The following is an 18,861-nucleotide window of genomic DNA, read 5'->3' as shown; positions in this document are numbered from 1 at the left end:
AAAAGCCTCCAGGAACACCAATTCATCTGAGTTAAGTTTTTGGACAGACCACCCCTCACACTGGCGTAGCATTTCCATGATGTCTCCGAAGCAGACATCCTTGGGGGTGATCGGGGGGAACCTTCCCCTTACACCAAATCAGTGTCTTCAATGAGTGACTCCGGTGGGGAGTCCAAGTGCCTCTTTTTGCACATGTGTTTGCGAGCAGCCTCCTCAGTGGGGGACTCTGGGGAGGACTCACAAACGGCTTGCTGCTCCCAAGAGGGGGCGCCCTGGGACACTGAGGTGGCAGGCTGTCCCTGAGATGACAGAATGGTTGGCCCTGCACCAGAAACAGAGGGAGCCAGGACAGACTCCTAAGATGAGATAGTCAAGGGTCTCAAAAACAAGAAAACACTCACAAATGAAGTGAAAACAAATAAATAGCAACCGGTAACAGAAGACCACAGAACTCTACTTATTAATCATCATCATCTTTCGGTTGTTCCCGTTAGGGGTCGCCACAGTGGATCACCTGTTTCCATTTCTTCCTGTCCTCTGCATTTTGCTCTGTCACACCAACCACCTGCATGTCCTTTCTCACCACATCCATAAACCTTATCTTAGGCCTTCCTCTTTTCCTGTTAAGTGGTAGCTTCATCCTTAGCATCCTTTTACCAATATACTCGGCATCCATCCTCAGCACATGCCCAAACCAATGTAATCTTGCCTCTCTGGCTTTGTCTCCAAACCTTCCAACCTGGGCTGACCCTCTAATATACTTATTCATAATCCTGTCCACCCTCATCACACCCAGTGCAAATCTTAACATCTTTAACTCTGCCACATCCAGCTCTAACTCCTGCCTTTTTGTCAATGCCACTGTCTCCAACCCATATAACATAGCTGGTCTCACTACCCTCTTGTAGACCTTCCCTTTCACTCTTACTGGTACTGGCCTGTCACAAATCACTCCTGACACTCTTCTCCACCCACTCCATCCTGCCTGTACTCTCTTCTTCACCTCTCTTCCACACTCACCATTACTCTGAACAATTGATCCCAAGTATTTAAACTCATCCACCTTCGCCATCTCTACTCCTTGCATCCTCACCATTCCTCTATCCTCCCTCTCATTCACACACATATATTCTGTCTTAGTCCTGCTGACCTTCATTCATCTTCTCTCTAGAGCATATCTCCATCTCTCCAGGGTCTCCTCCACCTGTTCCCTACTCTCACTACAGATCACAATGTCATCTGCAAACATCATAGTCCACGGGGACTCCTGTCTGATCTCGTCTGTCAACCTGTCCATCACCATTGCAAATAAGAAAGGGCTCAGAGCTGATCCTTGATGTAATCTCACCACCACCTTAAATGCATCCGTCACTCCCACCGCAGACCTCACCGCTGTCACACTACCCTTGTACATATCCTGCACCACTCTTACATACTTCTCTGACACTCCTGACTTCCTCATACAATACCACAACTCCTCTCTAGGCACCCTGTCATATGCTTTCTCTAAGTCTACAAAAACACAATGCAACTCCTTCTGACCTTCTCTGTACTTCTCCATCAACACTCTCAGAGCAAACATCGCATCTATACAGAACTCTATTTATTAAAACAAACCAAATTACTTAAAGTGCTTTTCATCCAGCACAGTGGCCGGACTTCTTCAGATAACTAAAGTAATTCAAAACACTCAAATATTTTATCCAGTACATCATGTGACAAATGTCTCCATTAACACTCTACAATTGCCAAAAAATGGAAAGTGCTTCTTGTAAACTAATAACAAAAATAAAAGCACAAAGGTCCCACCGGTTCTAAAACTCAACAAGCTTAAAGCGCTTTTCATCCAGCACAGTGGCCGGACTTCTTCAGATAACTAAAGTAATTCAAAACACTCAAATATTTTATCCAGTACATCATGTGACAAATGTCTCCATTAACACTCTACAATTGCCAAAAAATGGAAAGTGCTTCTTGTAAACTAATAACAAAAATAAAAGCACAAAGGTCCCACCGGTTCTAAAACTCAACAAGCTTAAAGCGCTTTTCATCCAGCACAGTGGCCTGACTTCTTCAGATAACTAAAGTAATTCAAAACACTCAAATATTTTATCCAGTACATCATGTGACAAATGTCTCCATTAACGCTCTACAATTGCCAAAAAATGGAAAGTGCTTCTTGTAAACTAATAACAAAAATAAAAGCACAAAGGTCCCACCGGTTCTAAAACTCAACAAGCTTTTTAATAAATAAACGCACGAACAAACTGCTCGACCGCAAAATGTTTGTTCGCGCCTTTATTTATTAAAAAGCTTGTCAAGCAGTTTGTTCGTGTGTTTATTTATTAAAAAGATTGTCGAGTTTTAGAACCGGTGGGACCTTTGTGCTTTTATTTTTGTTATTAGTTTACAAGAAGCACCTTCCGCTTTTTGGTTTTGGTACTTTTTCGGAATGGATTCAATGTTTGTTTGTGCGTTTATTTATCAAAAAGCTTGTCAAGTTTTAGAACCGGTGGGACCTTTGTGCTTTTATTTTTGTTAACACTCTACAATTAATTAAAACTCTTCAATTAGTTAGACCACAGAATAAAAGGCACAGAATAAGCACAGTACACTCTCCCCTGTGTATATAAAATTCATCACTGACTTACTGAATATACTAATAAAACTGAGTGAACATACTGTTACTGAAAAATGTTCATAGACAATATAACATGTGACAATATATACATAAATTGTGTGTTTGTGTGTATGTAAAGCTAACCCTCCAAACCACTAGTTAACATAAACAAATTTTATCTCCACATGGACTCAGAGCCGACACCATCCCCTCGGATCTGACGCTAAGGCTATGGCTCTGAGAGCCGGACGGATCCGACCTGCTCGAGGCCATAGCAGGCGTCGAGGTACAAGTGTCCTTGGATCCAATGGTTCTGAAACTGGGGGCCAAATTGGAGAAGGAGAAATAGGGATGAACACAGATTGCATGCCCCCCGCTCCGGAGGGAGAGGGGGCAGGCAAGACTCCCAACTGGATCTGGGTGCAGATGAACTTCCGCATCATCCTGTCCATCTCCACTTTGGAAAGACTGCAAGGTGAAACAGATGGAGGTGGCCACCGACACCAGCCTGGAGTGGTGATGAGGAGAAGCCTGCACTGGTGACCAATTCCGAAGCTCCTCCAGCTCCAGAGTAAACCAAAGGGAAAGGAGCCGGGGGACTCCAACCTCGGGGCGGACCTAACCTTCGAAGGTGGACCCGCCAGACCAGAATGATCCAGGGATCACTTCTTGGGCCTACCCTTATGCCTAGGAGGCTTATCTCCGTCCCTGAGCCTCTTGGTAAGAGTTTGAGTCCCAGAGGCTGGGGCGGAGACAGCCTAGGAGACCAAGGCAGAAGAGGCCTGTGCGCCTCTGTGGAAGGAGAGGGAAAAAGCCCTTTCAGGATTAACTTATTTCTCCTGTCCGTCAGTGCTCAGGGATTAAACCTGGCACAGATGGAACAGGTCATCTCTAAGTGGGCTGCCCCAAGCATACCACACACAGAGTGTGGCCATCAAATGAGGAGAGCTTATGGTCGCACTCTGTGCACATTTTAAACCTGGCCTTTGGGGTCTCAGACATAATCAAAGGAACTGAGAAGCCCAACAAGAAGCCTGGCACACAAACAGACACACGCTGATAGAAAAGGAAAAAAGGGGCTTTTTTTTTTTAAACCGACTGTAACATGCGATAGGGTAGGGTAGAAAAATAGAAAAGGTAAACTTTAGCAGAGAAAAACAGGCAAAAGGGATTAAAGAAGTAACACTTAAAAAAAGAGCTCAGAACACGGATCGCGATGCAAGCTGAAGAGCGGCAAATGAGATCTGAAAGGAGGAAGCAGACAGGGGCATTATGGGTACGGGAGCAGCTTGGAGCTCGGATCAAGATGCTGAGTATGCGGTCGTCGGATCCCTGCCAGATCCAGAACCCACAGGCTGAACACCAAATGAAGACAACAACTTCAGGTTGAATAATTCATGTGTACAAGTAAATGGCAACAACAACAACAAATTACTACAGAGACATTTCTGATAGGTGGAAAGAATGCTCTGATGAACTGATAAATCAGGTGGATATGCCCCTCTTCTGAGAAGTATTAGAAGCAGAGCTTGGAACTGAATCTACTATGGCAGATGAGATCAGTGCAGTAAATACTGTTGTGCAAGGCTGCAGGAGTGGATGAGGCCCATCCAGAAATGCTGAAGGCACTGGACACAGTTAAGGTGTTGTAGATAGCATGTCTTTTCAGTGTTGTTTGGAAGGTTAGGACACAGTACCAGTGGAATGGCAGAAAGGGATAGTAGTCTTAATTTTCATAAAGGTACAGACGGATCACAAGTCTCAGCCTTTATGGGATAATGGATGGCAAGGTGGTAGATATAGTCTCCTTCTCTTTTCCAACAGTCAAAACTCTGATTCACAAGGAGAAATGTGGTTGCCATCCTGGCCATGAAACAGTAGATCAACTCTTTTGTTGTTGAACAAATACTGGAGAAGTTACAGGAGTTTACAGGTATTATTTGCATGCATTTGGTACATTTAGAGAAGAAATACAACCATGTAACCTGGAATGTGTTGTGGGAAGTGCTTTAACCATATGAATTTTGCCACTGTGTGCAATTCAGCCCCTCTAACTGAAACATAAAACTTGCACGCACATTTTCAGTGTTACGCTGAACACATTCAAAGTGTCTGAAGGACACCACCAAGAATGTGATATGCATCTCTCCTGTCTGTAAATTTTCATGGAAAGAACATCAAAGCATAGCCAAGGTCTGGGGAGTTACCAGTACGAGGACGTAAAGATTGCACTTCTGTGGTTTACAGATAATTTTTTTTCTCTTAGACATAAGTGTGACTATGACCGCCAATGTGTGTTGCAGCAATTTACTATCAGATGTGGTTATTCTGGAACAGAGTGGATTGTTTTCTGCAGCTGAATGGGGGTGCTGCAGCTACCTCAGGTGGACGAGTTTAAGTATTCTGCAGTTTTGTTCACTAGTAAGAGAAGCAGGGTTTAGGAGACGGACCAGCAGTTTGGCCCAATGGTGGCAGTAATGCAGACATTTCCATTGGGTTATGTTACAGAAGTAAGAGTTGAGTGACAGTACAAAACTCTCAATTTACTCATAAATCTATAACCCCATCCTCAGCTACTACCTCAGGCTCTGGTCAGAAACCAAAAGGATGAGATCACAAACACAGGCTGCAGAAATTATATTCCTTCACAGGGTAGCTGATCTCACTCACAGTGGGAGATTGAGGAGCTCAGCAATCCAGAAGGACCTCAAGGTACAGTCACTGCTCTTCCATAATGAGAGAGTCATATGTGCCTCCTTAGCACCTCCTTTGAGAGGTATTATCAGGCACATACTACTGACAGAATAATACCTCTCTCCTTCCCTGAGTATGCATTAGGATCTCACAGGAGGAGCTAGAAACTGTTGCTAGGAAAAGGGTTTCTGTTCTACCCTGCTCAGCTTTTGTTTATTAACAATTTTATGCGGTTTAGATAATGCCATACAATTGTTGCTGCTTAAGTGTTCTGTGGAACAGAAAATAAATTACAAATATTGTAATGTATTGCAGTATATAATGACCAATTATTTATTTACCCGAATTTGTTAACCATTTCCCTCAACACGACAAGCATATTAGAAAATCATGATAATGATGAAAATAAATAAAAGCAAATTAAAGTTGCAAAACAAATCATAAATTAAAAATGTTCCATATGACATAGAAAGCTCCTTCTGGAAGTCCAAGAAACCATACTACAAGTCCTGACACTTCAAAAATTAAACTGCACTTTTAAAGAAAAACAGCAAACTGTGAACCTTGCTATTGCATTTTTAAAATATTTTTTGCTGAAAGGTGAACATCCTTTGATGAGGAAAAAGCTGCACTACCACACCCATGCGATTTACTAACTCCGACATTGTATCTCAAACTAGAAGGTATTCTCTGAGTTCGTATTTACTCCCCATTGTTGTAGTGAAATTCATTGTTACAACAATGACAATTAACATACCTTGGAATTCCAAAAGACACCAAGAAAGAACACAGAACAATGGACATTATAACTGTTGCACAAATATTTGCGGTGCATTTTCTATGAGCATAAGAGATGGCATTCTGAACTTCCTCACTGCTCACTGATAACCAATTTACAAAGTCTTACAGACAGACAACACATGGCTTTTTTATCTCATAAAGAAGGCTGAGACACCACTGCTTCATCAGTAGGCAACAGGGAAAATTAGCCACTGACATACCTGTATCCATGCTATGGTTCATCTGATGGTCACTTGTTTCTCCATCCTCACTGAGATAACCTGGGGGTGGAGTCTCTGAAAAACAAAGCAGATGTCACCAATATACAATTGTTCATAGCACTTAGAACCAGACTCACACTCACAGGGTAATATAACTCAGTAATTTCCCTTCCATGTTTAATTTCACAACTAAACTCATCCTATTCAAAACAACAGATTTATTAACTCTTCCTCCACTAACATTACTTGGTGCTTCTATTATCTTGCTACCAACAAATCTTGCTAAACTTCTCTTGCTAGCATTACTGACCCTTGCATTCAACTGCTAATTTCAGTCTTTTTACTCCTTACCCGTTTACTCTCAATTAACAGAAAATTAATGTCCGTCTTTCTTCACTCCTTATTTTACTTCACTCAGAAGCTGAAGCAACTTTACAGGTAATAACTGCTACTTATTTTTCTCCAGTATAGATCTATGCTTAAGTAATACTAAAATCTCCTTTGAAATCCTTGGGGCTCCATCCTTCTTTGTAAGTGTTTATAGTAATGAGTGCCTGTACTGATGACAGAAAATAAAAAACACACTGCATGGATATTGGTTTGCATATTCATTGTTAAATTATAATGGATTCCAATGTACTGTGTTATCTCTGACCTAAACTATGTGTTGTGTTATGAAAAATGTGTAAATATCACAAGAAAACTGTGTACTGTGTGCATGTGAACAGTTTTTATGTATACTCAGTGCCTCTGAATAATTTAATATATACTCTCTCTCGCTCTCCAGCGCTCCTTTCTGTAGCAGTTATGGATTTTACAGCATCGGGTTGCTAGCTATTGATGTTAAAATTATTATTTTTGCAAACCTCTTGTAAATTTGCTATTGTTTAACCATGCTGCTGTTCCTCCAGTTTCATTTAAAAATGGTCCATGTACCCACTAACCCAGTCAACAAATCAAATCAATAAAACAATAATTACATAAAATGCAGGCTGAAAAAGAAAACACTCTGCATCAATAGCAGAAGATGAAGATATGCAATATATGGCACTCATCTGGGCTATCACAAACATAACGCATAAGGAAAAGAAATTTCAAGGCATTCAGCGTCCTCACAAATACATATAAAGGGGCAGCTACATATAAAATGGTGACAGACAGGATTAAACTGGATACTTAAGGTGCCAAATAACTCCAGGGTAACACCTGATCACAACTATTTACTACATTCTTTATCAAAGTTATCATGTTTACAAGACAGAATCATTTGCAACATACAACTTATAATACAACAGTTGCATACTACCTATGTACACAAATGCATTAAAATATCACTACACGCATGGCCTGCATTTAAATGGCATATGCAAGAAGTTCACCAAAGCCAAAAGTTTATGATTATAATTTACTGTGCTGTGTAACTGCCTGATTATTTACTTACCTGAATTTGTTAACTGGCATATGGCACTGATCTGTCATGACCGTTTTCAGATCCTGCCCATGAGTATATAGTCAGATGAGAAGTGATACAGAGAAAAATTTGGACAAAGTATAAAAATAATTTATTATATTGCTATTGAGAATAATATCACACAGACAGACACAAATGAATTACAATGTATGCTTTTGTTACATGTGACAACTTTAACTGGTTTAGATAATGTCATACACGTTACTGTACAAGTGTTCTGAGGAACAAAACATATATAAATATTGTAGTAGAATGCAATTTTTTTTTCATTTTCCCTCTACAATCTTGAAAACTCATTAAGGCATAACACATCATTTCTATAACTTGACCAAATATTAGGAAGCATCTTGAAACAAATCCACACTAAACTATTTTCTTGAGTACATGAAGGGCCCAAGGGTGCTGGAACTGGGGACTCACTGTTGAAAAAAAAAAAAACACCTATTCAGTCACACTAGCAGAAAATAAACAGGCTTGATTTTAATTACGACCAGATTCCAAAATACTTGCTGTCAGTATAAGATCCATCTATAAAGTAGGCTTACAGAAGAGTAAGTCACTTACACAAACAGAAGTCTTTTAAAAAGTGTTCAAATTAGTATACGTACACACACTCACCAACAAAATTCAATTAAATGTTTTTTTGCAAGGGGAGTTACCCCCATGCATACTCAGGACAAGGACTTTTACACTTACACCCACCCCCTTACTTGTATTCCCTCTGTAAAGTCACTACAACTTGGGAGAAACTGCAAATGAAAAAAAAATACTTGCTTTTTCTCAGGGATACTGCCATCTCAGAAAAACAAAATTACTAATAAGCAGCATCTCAGACAATGCACAAAAGAAACAAGCAATCTATCTACAAATACAGGAAGAGATGCTTCATCATTTAAAAAGGCAGAAATTATCAACGCTTGTGAAAAACTTCAGCTGAATCTAAAACAGAAGCTGCTGGTAAAAAAGGGATAAATAGTAGGGCATATAAAATATTTCACAATAACTATAATAATCAATCTGAGGAAGCTAGAAAAGACTGTGAAGAGAAACTGGATAAGCAATTCACAAGTAAACAATGGAAAGACATATGTATGGCTCCCAAATATGCAACAAAGTCTAGAAGGTTTAGGATTTTTCTTGGAAGTTTTTGCATGAGTATTTTTACACTTCAAGTAGACTCCAAAGCATTTTTTTATCAGGTAGATGGCAAATGTTGGAGGTGTGATGGGGAAGAAACAGGTTAAGTGGGAACATAAGTTTTGGGAGTGTAATGAGTTGGCAGACTTTAAAAATCCCCTACAGAATACTCTAGAAATACTGGGAGAGCAAACTGGTGTAACTAAGGAAATTATTTTTTGAGCTGTGATACAGGATCTGAATTGCACAGACTGTAAGGCTTTGTTAAGTTTAATTCTGGTGGCTGCCAAAAAGCAATTACTAGAACATGGAAATCGAAGTCTAAACATACTGTACTAGAAACAGTGAATACTGTAACAGAGCTAGATAAAAAAGAAAGAGGGATCTTGAGATCTTTAGAAAAGGATAGGAGCAAACTACATAGAAAAATGGAAATTGTGAGAACAATACATGCAGAATAATATTTTGGGAGAGAAGTGAGGTTTAAAGAAAGGCAGGAATTGAGCAATCTATGTAATTGATAATTGCATAAAATTGCATATAGTGATGTATAATGTTTGTAATTGAACATGTTAACATGGTTTGTTTGCTTTTATATAAATGTAGGTTTGTTTTACGTAAGAATTCAATAAAGGTGTTAAAAAATAATTCATACTTCTGAAAAACAAATATATTTGTTATAATGTTATACCAATGTATGAGTACAATACTTTTTGAGTTTGCTAACCGCAACACTCGATCTGCATATATTTGTTGGGAGTCAAATGACACAAAACGGAGCAGTCTATACAGGTCTAGTGATTCTTCCCATATACACAGGACTAAGTCTTGAAAGGTTCAACACTGAGGAAGAGTTCCTATATGCAATACCTCATTTCAAATATGTCATAATATTGACATTTTCATTCTTTACTTACACAACAACCAAAATACTCTGGAAACTGTTAAGCTTATTACAAAATACCCTATGAGCTCCTTACACAAAGAACACCATAACAAAGGGTGGTCTCATAACACTGACATAATACAACTAAATGTTAATCACCACAGCCTTCTTCAAGTGCAACAAATTACAAGTCATACTGAATATGATACAAATGTCCATGGATCAAGCCTTCCTGCATGAGCACCACTGCCTCATCCTAAGTGCAAGAACGACTCTATTCAGAATGCTGTTTCCTGCATCCTAACAAATAAAATTCCTTTTTTTTTCTTAATTACTATTCCACTTTCACACTTCTTGAATCTAAGCGCATATCTATATCTTATCTATCTATCTATATATATCTATCTATATATCTATATATATTTTATATATATATATATATATATATTTTATATATATATATATCTATATCTATATATATATATCTATATATATATATATATATATATATATATATGGGTCTATATCATAATGTGGAATGCTGACAAGTTCGAAGCACTAAACTTCGAACTTGAAAGTTTGAAGTGTAAAAACGTTGAAACGTATAATGGAGATCGCCATAGAGTGCGTGAAGGGAAGATTTCCCTTTACTGCACTGTAGTGCGATCTCGGAGTTTGGTATATTAAGTAGTAGGGGTGTGGGGGGTGCAGGGGGGCTTGCTTCCCTGCAAACAGCAAGTTTTTTTTGTTTTGGGTTTTGAGTGGGTTTTTTTGACATTTGATGCTTTTAGTCTTCGAACTTTCAAGTTCGAAGTTTGAAGCTTTAAAGTTGTCAGCATTCGACAATCTGATACAGATCATATATATATATATATTCACAAGCTTAACTATGGATGTATAGTAAACTTCTCAGGTAAAAGATACAGGCCCTTGCTATCACTCCAAACTTATTACCACAACTTCCTTCAAGTCAATGAAGGTGCAAAATAATCAAGAAACTAGTTTTAATTTTGAAGATAGATGTTTGGGATTTTTTTTTTTCAAAGGCTGCATCCTTCCATTTCACATCTACAAAGCATAATTTCTTAAGAACTCAACTCATTGAGGTAAAGGGTCCAAGGCCTCAGCCAGATGCAAACATTTCAAATAAACATTTATTTGCAGAGGATAATTCCTCACACCCGCTGAACTTTATAGCATTCATTTGTAGAGGGGCTATCCCCCACACCCTCTAAACAAAGGAATCTGTAATGAGTTATTGTATTCCAGTTATGTGCATTTTATCTTTCAAAAATGATTATACAACTGAATCTGTCTTTCCTACAATGATTTTTAAAATGTTATCATTTATATTACTGAGAAAGCATGTCTTACAGTTTGAAATAGAAGCCAAACATACTTCCATTTTCTTGCCCACTAACAATCTTTCTAGTTTTTTTAAATAGTGCAATGCAGAACCTGTTTTTTGCCCAATCATTTTAAAATGCTATATATTGCTTCCCTATGATCTAACAATATATGTAGTCTTCACTCAGTAAAATCAATTTACTGTTTCCCATCTATATTAATCATGTAGTGCACAGAATTATATGTGCACGCTGTGATAAGGTCAAGCCTACTGCACTAAACAGAATAGCATGCTGCCAAAGGGGACAGATTCATCCATCCATCAAAAAATACCTTTTTCCTATGTTTGCACAAGGGGTTGGGATGTCACTTCAACAGTGACAATCATCTACAGCCAAGGTTTACAATGCTGGGAGGCTAAAGGCAACAATTCCAAATGGGATAAAATCAATGGTTTACTGCATAAATACACAGAACATGGTTAATTGCTTTTATTCAAAAAACAACGTGTGCGGACTTCATAAGAGCAAAGGAAATTGAATCATCACTACGTACATATACCCCATAACAAACTGAACAGTTGATAATTACAATGAAACATTAATGAATAAACAAAATATTTGGTCAAGTACCCAAGAAAAAACATGGCACTTAAATATTCTTGAGGTTTACCTACAATTTTGATAAGGATAACTGACTTCTTAGGTACCTCTGTTTCTAAACCCAGTTTGGTTTTTGTGTCCAATATTTTTAGGAAGCCTACATTTAGTAATAGCTACTTACATTTTTGGAATCACCGCCTCTATTCACAGAAAAAGAATTTAGTGAAAGGTCAGTTTATAAGACTTACCAAACACAAAAATTGTCCAGCACCTACGAGGTTGATGAGAATCAAAAATTTGTTATTGTGGCAACTCAAAAAGTAATAGCAGACTTGTTTCGGCAACAGCAGAGTCTCCTTCAGTGCTACAACACACAATGAAAACTTAATTTGTTTAAATACACAAGCATAATCAGTGTCAAGTTCTTATTGGTTCATACCAAAATTAGGTAAACTCATTAAGGCTAGGCTTAAACAAAGCACCTAGACTAACTAAGCACCTAGACTAACTAACTGATTGAGGGCTCAGTGTCTGTTATTCTAAAAGTGTATTAATTCTGGTTTAAGCACTTGGGCTTTCAGGCCAGTTATTTTACATTAAGAGGGTTCGTGGTCTGCACTCTTGTGGGAGGAGAGGCTGGACTCTGCCCTTCTGAGCTGGGAATTTCTGGTTAAAGGCTTATAGTGCATGCATATCTGAACTGCTTCTTACCGAAGTTGGTGCGCCTTGTTTGCTGTGGCATAGACTGGATTCGGGCCTGCTGGATCTAGCTTTGTTTATGTAACTTGAGCACTAATCCAGACATTCTCTAAAGTATTCAATTGTATTTATTACTGCTTGGTTGTAACTTGATTAAAGTGTAGCTATCATTCTAAGTCTTTTGGATTAAGCACTTGGGCTTCAGACCAGTTGTTTTACATTAGGAAGGTTTGTGGCAAGCACTGTGGTGGCAGGACAGGTAGCTTTCATCCTTCTAAGTTGGGAACTGCTGATTGAGAGCCCAGTGTCCAAGGGTATTAGTTCTGGTTTAGGCACTTGGGCTTCAGGCCAGTTATTTTACATTAAGAAGGTTTGTGGTCTGCACTCTTGTGGGAGAAGAGGCTGGACTCTGCCCTTCTGAGCTGGGAATTTCTGGTTAAAGGTTTATAGTACCTGAATATTTGAACTGTATCTTACTGAAATTGGTACACCTTGTTTGCTCTAGCATAGACTAGATCCAGGCCTGCTGAATCTAGCTTTGTTTATATGCTTGTTGTTTGTTTGCTTGTTATTTCCCTGGAAGCTAATTCCACCTAATACGCTTCTCAGCTTCTGTGGATCACTAGTGATATCTGCATTGCTTACTGTACTAGTTCCTTGTTTCACTTGAAAGAAAGTTACTGTTTGTCATTTTTGCATTTAGTTACTTGTAACACATTGCACTCAAGTTACCTGGCACTTGCTCACTAAAGCAATTATATAAGTCAGCACTAAAAATTAAAAGCACTACACCCTCACTCCCCACTGGCCCTTGTTTTCAATTATTAAGGAATTCCCAATATTATTCTAGCATGTCCAAAGTTCAGTTGTCAATCTCCTCTCCGGTCCAGCTGGTGAATCTGGGAATCTTGAGGCAATGTTATAACTGCCTCATGTACACAGACAACCCTCTCCTCCTCCCACATAACACAAATACTTGCGAGAGATGCAGCTATTTAGCCAAACTGGAGGCTGAGCTCTCTCAACTCAGGACTGGCAAGACCAGACAGGAGGAGAAGGCAACTACACACACCACAAAACCAGCCTCACATAATGCTACCACACCACTGAATCAAACACATAAACACACAAAGACATACTCGGAGGCTCTGAGTAAAAATTTACCTAAACAGCAGAGGCCTCCAAAGCAGACACCCAAACAACTGCTATCTCAAGACACCCCACAAGCAACACATAAACCACAAAAGCAGTGTGCAAAGCAGTCACAGCCCTTAAGGCCAAATACAACACCAAACATACTTGTCATAGGTGACTCCATAGTCAGACACACTGACGTCCCACTCACCAGGCTGAACAAGGAGAGGGTCACAGTAAGCTGCCTATCGGGCGCTAGAATCCGCCACATAACACAAGCACTTGGGTCACTCCACGGCAAGTACAAATATGACACAGTCATTGTCCATGCTGGTGTGAACGACCTGAGACGTACCTCCCTGGACTACATGAAAAGAGACATAGAGGAGCTCTCTGATTATGTAGCCCAGGTAGGTATGACCCTGACCCTGAGCAGTATCCTTCCTTCACCAAGAATGATGCCACAATATAGAGACAAGATGATCAGCTTTAACAATTGGCTTAATGTCTGGTGTCATTCAAAGGATCCAGTGTCTGTCTGCCTGGGATGACATGCTTGACAAGCCACGCTGCCATGAGGGACGGCTTGCACCTGTCACCCTGGGATTCTGGATATTGGCTAAGGCTCTTGCCACCCCATAGTGCCTTTTTAGGCAAGGCTCAAATTCTAAACCTACCACCCTAGAAAACAAAAATGGGAAGAAACTGAGGGTAATGCTGCTCAATGCCAGAAGTCTAAATCTCAAAATGCATGCACTCGAGGCCCTTCTCAGTATGGAGAACATCGATGTCTGTGTTGTAACTGAAACCTGGTTCAAGGCTCCTGAGAGCACCCCGGCACTATTAGGTTTTACCTCATATCATGCGTTCCAGCCCCAAAACCTGGACCACACCACAAAAGGAGGGGTTATATATCCATATTCATAAAGGATACCCACACCTCCAGGTTGGTGGCAACGCACGAAGCTTCGGAAACCATCCAGGTGCAACTAACCATAGGCAAAACTGCTCTACAAATTGTAGCATGCTACAGACCACCCTCTCAAACTCAGGAACCCCACACAGCCTTCCTGAAGACACTGGAGGGTATAAATGTATCTCCAAACACCATCATATTGGGCGACTTCAACTACCCAAATATAGACTGGGAACATTACTCAAGCCCTAACTTTCTAGCCCAACGGTTCTTGGAGTTCATAAATTCAAATGCCATGGAACAGCTAGTCACTGTTCCCACGAGAGGAGAAAATATACTAGATCTCATTATCACAAACATGGGGACAAAATGTTCCACACCGGAAGTATATCCCTCATTGGTGAGATCTGATCATAAACTAATCTCACTGGAAATCCACATCCCGCCCCCACCCCAAACAAAAAAGACCACAGTAAAGAACTTCTCTAAAGCAAACTTCACACTACTCAAGACTGGTGTGGTATCCTTCAAGGCCCCTGAGCCAGTGGAAACCACAACCCAAGCTGCGGAAGCCCTTACAAATGCCTTCTATGAACACCTCCAGGACTGCATGGATCAGGCAATCCCAAATAAAACCAAGACTCTTTCCACAAAGGGCAAACGTCCAGTCTGGTGGACCCCAGCCATTAACAAACTTTACAATAAGAGGAGAAAGCTATTACATGATAGAACAAAATCCATAAAAGGGAAGTCACCCCTGATCATTATTAGTAAAAAATACGAGCACTCATAAAATCCACGAAGGCGAATTTTGAGAGATAAATTGTCATGGATTCAAAGGACAATCATAAGGCCTTTTCAGCTATGTTAGGAACCTGGGTGGTAACTCCCAGATATGCTCAGAATTAGTCCAAAATGATACAAAAATCACTGAAACCACAGACATTGCCAACATACTGGCAGACAGGTTCAGTGCAAACTTAACCCTCTCCCCTAAAGGAGAGATAACTATCCCAGCAGAGTGTAGCCTCCCAGACATCTCAAATGCGCAGGTGAAAGCTGCTCTCTCTAAAGCTAAAAACACAGCATCAATGGGACCGGATGGTGTCCCCGGCTGTGTGCTACACGAGCTAAATGAGGAATTAAACCCGCACATAAGGCAGCTGTTTAATCTCAGCCTTACCACAGGATACATGCCCAAGGAGTGGCGACGGCAACTGTGGTCCCACTCCACAAAGGCGGTGCCTCACGGACCCTGGTAATTACCGCCCATAAGCTTAACAAGTCTAGTCTGCAAAGCTATGGAGAGGATCATAATGGAGCTCATAAACAAAGATATAGGGGACTTGCAGACATTAGACCCGACCCAGTTTGGCTTCGTCAAGGGCAGATCATGCCTTTTGAACTTGGTCGACTTCTTCGAAACAGTCACCAAGGCCATTGATGAGGAAAGGCAGTCCATACAGCCTACCTTGACCTTGCAAAGGCCTACGACACAATACCCCACTCGGGTATTGTAGAAAAACTTACCAGCTTAAATGTAAACCCATATGTCACAAGATGGGTTGCAAACTGGCTTAAGGACAGAACCCACAGGGTTAGAGTTGCTGGCGCTATGTCAGACTCCAAGCCGGTCACAAGCGGTGTCCCACAGGGCTCGGTCCTTGGCACCCTATTGTACGGCATCTACTTCTCAGAAGTACAGGCCAACATGGGAGGACTTTGGCTGACAAAGTTTGCAGACGACTGCAAACTGGGCGCCATAGTGGAAAGTGCATCGGACACGGATATCCTTCAGAAGGGACTCACGGAAACAGATAGCTGGTGCCAGAGCCATGGCCTGAAGTTAAACACCAAAAAATGTATAGTCATACCCTTCGGGAAAAACAAGGTAACCCCAAGCTACCATATAGGTGGCAATCCACTAAGCACAGAAGAGGTTATCAGGGACCTGGGGACCCAAGTTGACAGTGGCCTTTCTTTTGACACTCACGTTGCTAAAGTGGTTAGAAAGACCTTCTACATTGCCCACCTGATCATGAAGGATTCACATCCAGATCTAGTGAGGTCATTGTTCCCCTGTACTCTTCACTTATCAGACCAATGATAGAGTACAATGCCCCATTCCGGATGTATCGCACCCGACATCTGCAGCAATTGGAGAGACCCCAAAAGTTCCTCACCAAAAGGATAAATGGACTCCAAAATCTGTCATATGCTGCCAGATTGAAGAAACTCCAGCTCTATTCAGTTGCATACCGTCTGCTCAGAGGTGACATGTGCCTGACATACAAGGCCATGTCCAACCCGGAATTAATGGACATGCTCCACCTCAAAAAATCCAAATCCACCAAAACCACTAGAGCAAGCGACTTAAACCTTAGCACGGATATAAATAGGACGTGCTGGAGGGATAGATTTATCACTCAGAGACTCCCTATGCTGTGGAATAAAATCCCGATCCATGTGAGGCAGAGCACCTCGCTGGCTCTGTTCAAGAGAAATTTTGACCTGTGGATGGGAGATCGTAGGTTTATCCCGGGAATCATCTCTGTGTCACTGCTGGACAGAGGCACAACAAACTAATGGGCACAGTATTTTTTCATATAAGGGGTGGTGTAAGCCACAAAAATTTGGGCTAGGCTTATAAATGCCTTAGGGCAGATAGCCTAGTATAAACCTATGAACCTATGAACAATCCAGCTAGATTCTTTTTTATTTAAAATGGTATGCCACCCTGTTTTACACACTCTGTTGCCCTGGACTTTATCTATGATAGTAAAATTAAATCTAGCAGTTGTATGGGTGAGGGTATATTTAAACAATGAATTGGAAATTCTCTTATTTCTAATGTCACTGAGGTGTTCACTGATACGAAACCTCAGTGGACGGGAAGTTTGTCCCACATAAAAAGCGGAGAAAAAACAAGTTGCTAAGTACATCTCCAGTCACTGCTGCAATTGCCAAAGGACCGTTTTTTATATATCTTGGAGGTACTGCTGTTGGTAAATTCTTTGGTCTTTAAAACAAATGCACACGTAGACCAGTGACCACAAGGAATGTCACCCACCAATTTATCCCCAAATAGTGTAAGTTGCTGTTTGTGTATTAAAGGGTGACGAATGTTTGTAGTGAATAAATTGAAAGTTTAGTGTAGGGCCTCTTCGATATGAAAACATAAAATGGGGTGATAATAATGCAGATAATTTTTCATTAGCCAGTAGTATTGTCTCAGTGGTTGTGAATGATTTGTCTAAATGTGTTGATGTTACATCCAATGGAAGTGACCAGACATATAGGTTGAGATGAATTTCTATCCAAATTGTTAGGAGTATGTTGATACTGCAAAAGATTATCCCTAAATTGTTCTGAGGCAAATTAACAGGCCTTATTTATGTTATGAGCATGATAGCCCCTACTAAGAAATCTATTAGTTAAATCCTGTTGAAAGGAAAATGCATGCTCAGTGGAACAAATGCATTTGATCCTCAAAAACTGGGACTTTGGGATGTTGTGGATAACGTGCCGAGGATGATGACTTGTAGCATGTAGCAGGGTTTTGAATTGGGGAAATTTATGAAAAACTTCTGTTCTCAGCATGTGATCACTCTCTCGAATGACACTTGCGTCCAAATAAGTTATTCGATTATAGTCCCAATTCAATGTAAAATGAACCCCCCACTTGTTTTCATTTAAATATTGTACAAACACCTGTATATAGGTTGCATCACTTCTCCACACCATCCAACAATCATCCAAGTACCGTCGCCAAATGTCCATTACACCCAAAAATATGTTGTGACTAGCATCATAAATAAGCTGTTCTTCAATATACCCCATGAACAGGTCGGCATAAATGGGGGCAGTACCACTAACTTGCCAATAACATCTGGCATGGAAATAGAAAACATTTTTCGTTAGAACATGTTCTGTTAAACAAATTAATAGGGTATTAAACTTTGGCATGTATAAATCTGCTTTTTCCAACCAAAACCATATTGCTTCCAAGCCAGCCCAATGGGGGATGTTAGTATATAAAGCGGTGACGTCTAGTGTGCACATCATCCAACTAAGATCCAACTGTGTGTCAGTGATGATCTGAAGAAACTGTGTGGTATCTTTGATTCTTGCTCTAATCATGCGTAGTAATGGTTGTAAATCTTCAGTCAAAAAGGCTGATAAAGGCTCTGTCAAAGACCCCCTGCCCGACACACTTGATCTCCCCAGTGGTTGGATTGGGTGTTTATGTATTTTGGGCAACAAATATTGGTATTGGGATTGTGGGTCAGGAACAGTAAGTTGAAACATTACTTTTTGACTGATGATACCTTCATCCTGAGCCAGTTTCAAAAAT

The 18,861-nt window shown here is 40.3% G+C and overlaps 1 protein-coding gene across 2 annotated transcripts in view; it reads right to left on the bottom strand.

Moving 5' to 3' along the window:
- The window catches only part of SMAD3 (SMAD family member 3), a 1,147,441-nt gene that overhangs the window by 439,927 nt on the left and 688,653 nt on the right, over positions 1-18,861 (bottom strand). For both annotated transcript variants that reach the window (XM_044077876.1, XM_044077878.1), the window contains exon 4: positions 6,316-6,390. In XM_044077876.1, coding sequence (XP_043933811.1) covers positions 6,316-6,390 — 75 coding nt within the window. The remainder of the gene's footprint in view (positions 1-6,315; positions 6,391-18,861) is intronic.

Source organism: Protopterus annectens, chromosome 7.part0, assembly GCF_019279795.1.
Source record: "Protopterus annectens isolate FY-2018-M chromosome 7.part0, PAN1.0, whole genome shotgun sequence".
NCBI classification, from domain to species: domain Eukaryota; kingdom Metazoa; phylum Chordata; order Ceratodontiformes; family Protopteridae; genus Protopterus; species Protopterus annectens.
Note: the sequence above shows the minus strand (reverse complement) of the source record. Positions and strands in the feature narration are given on the sequence as shown.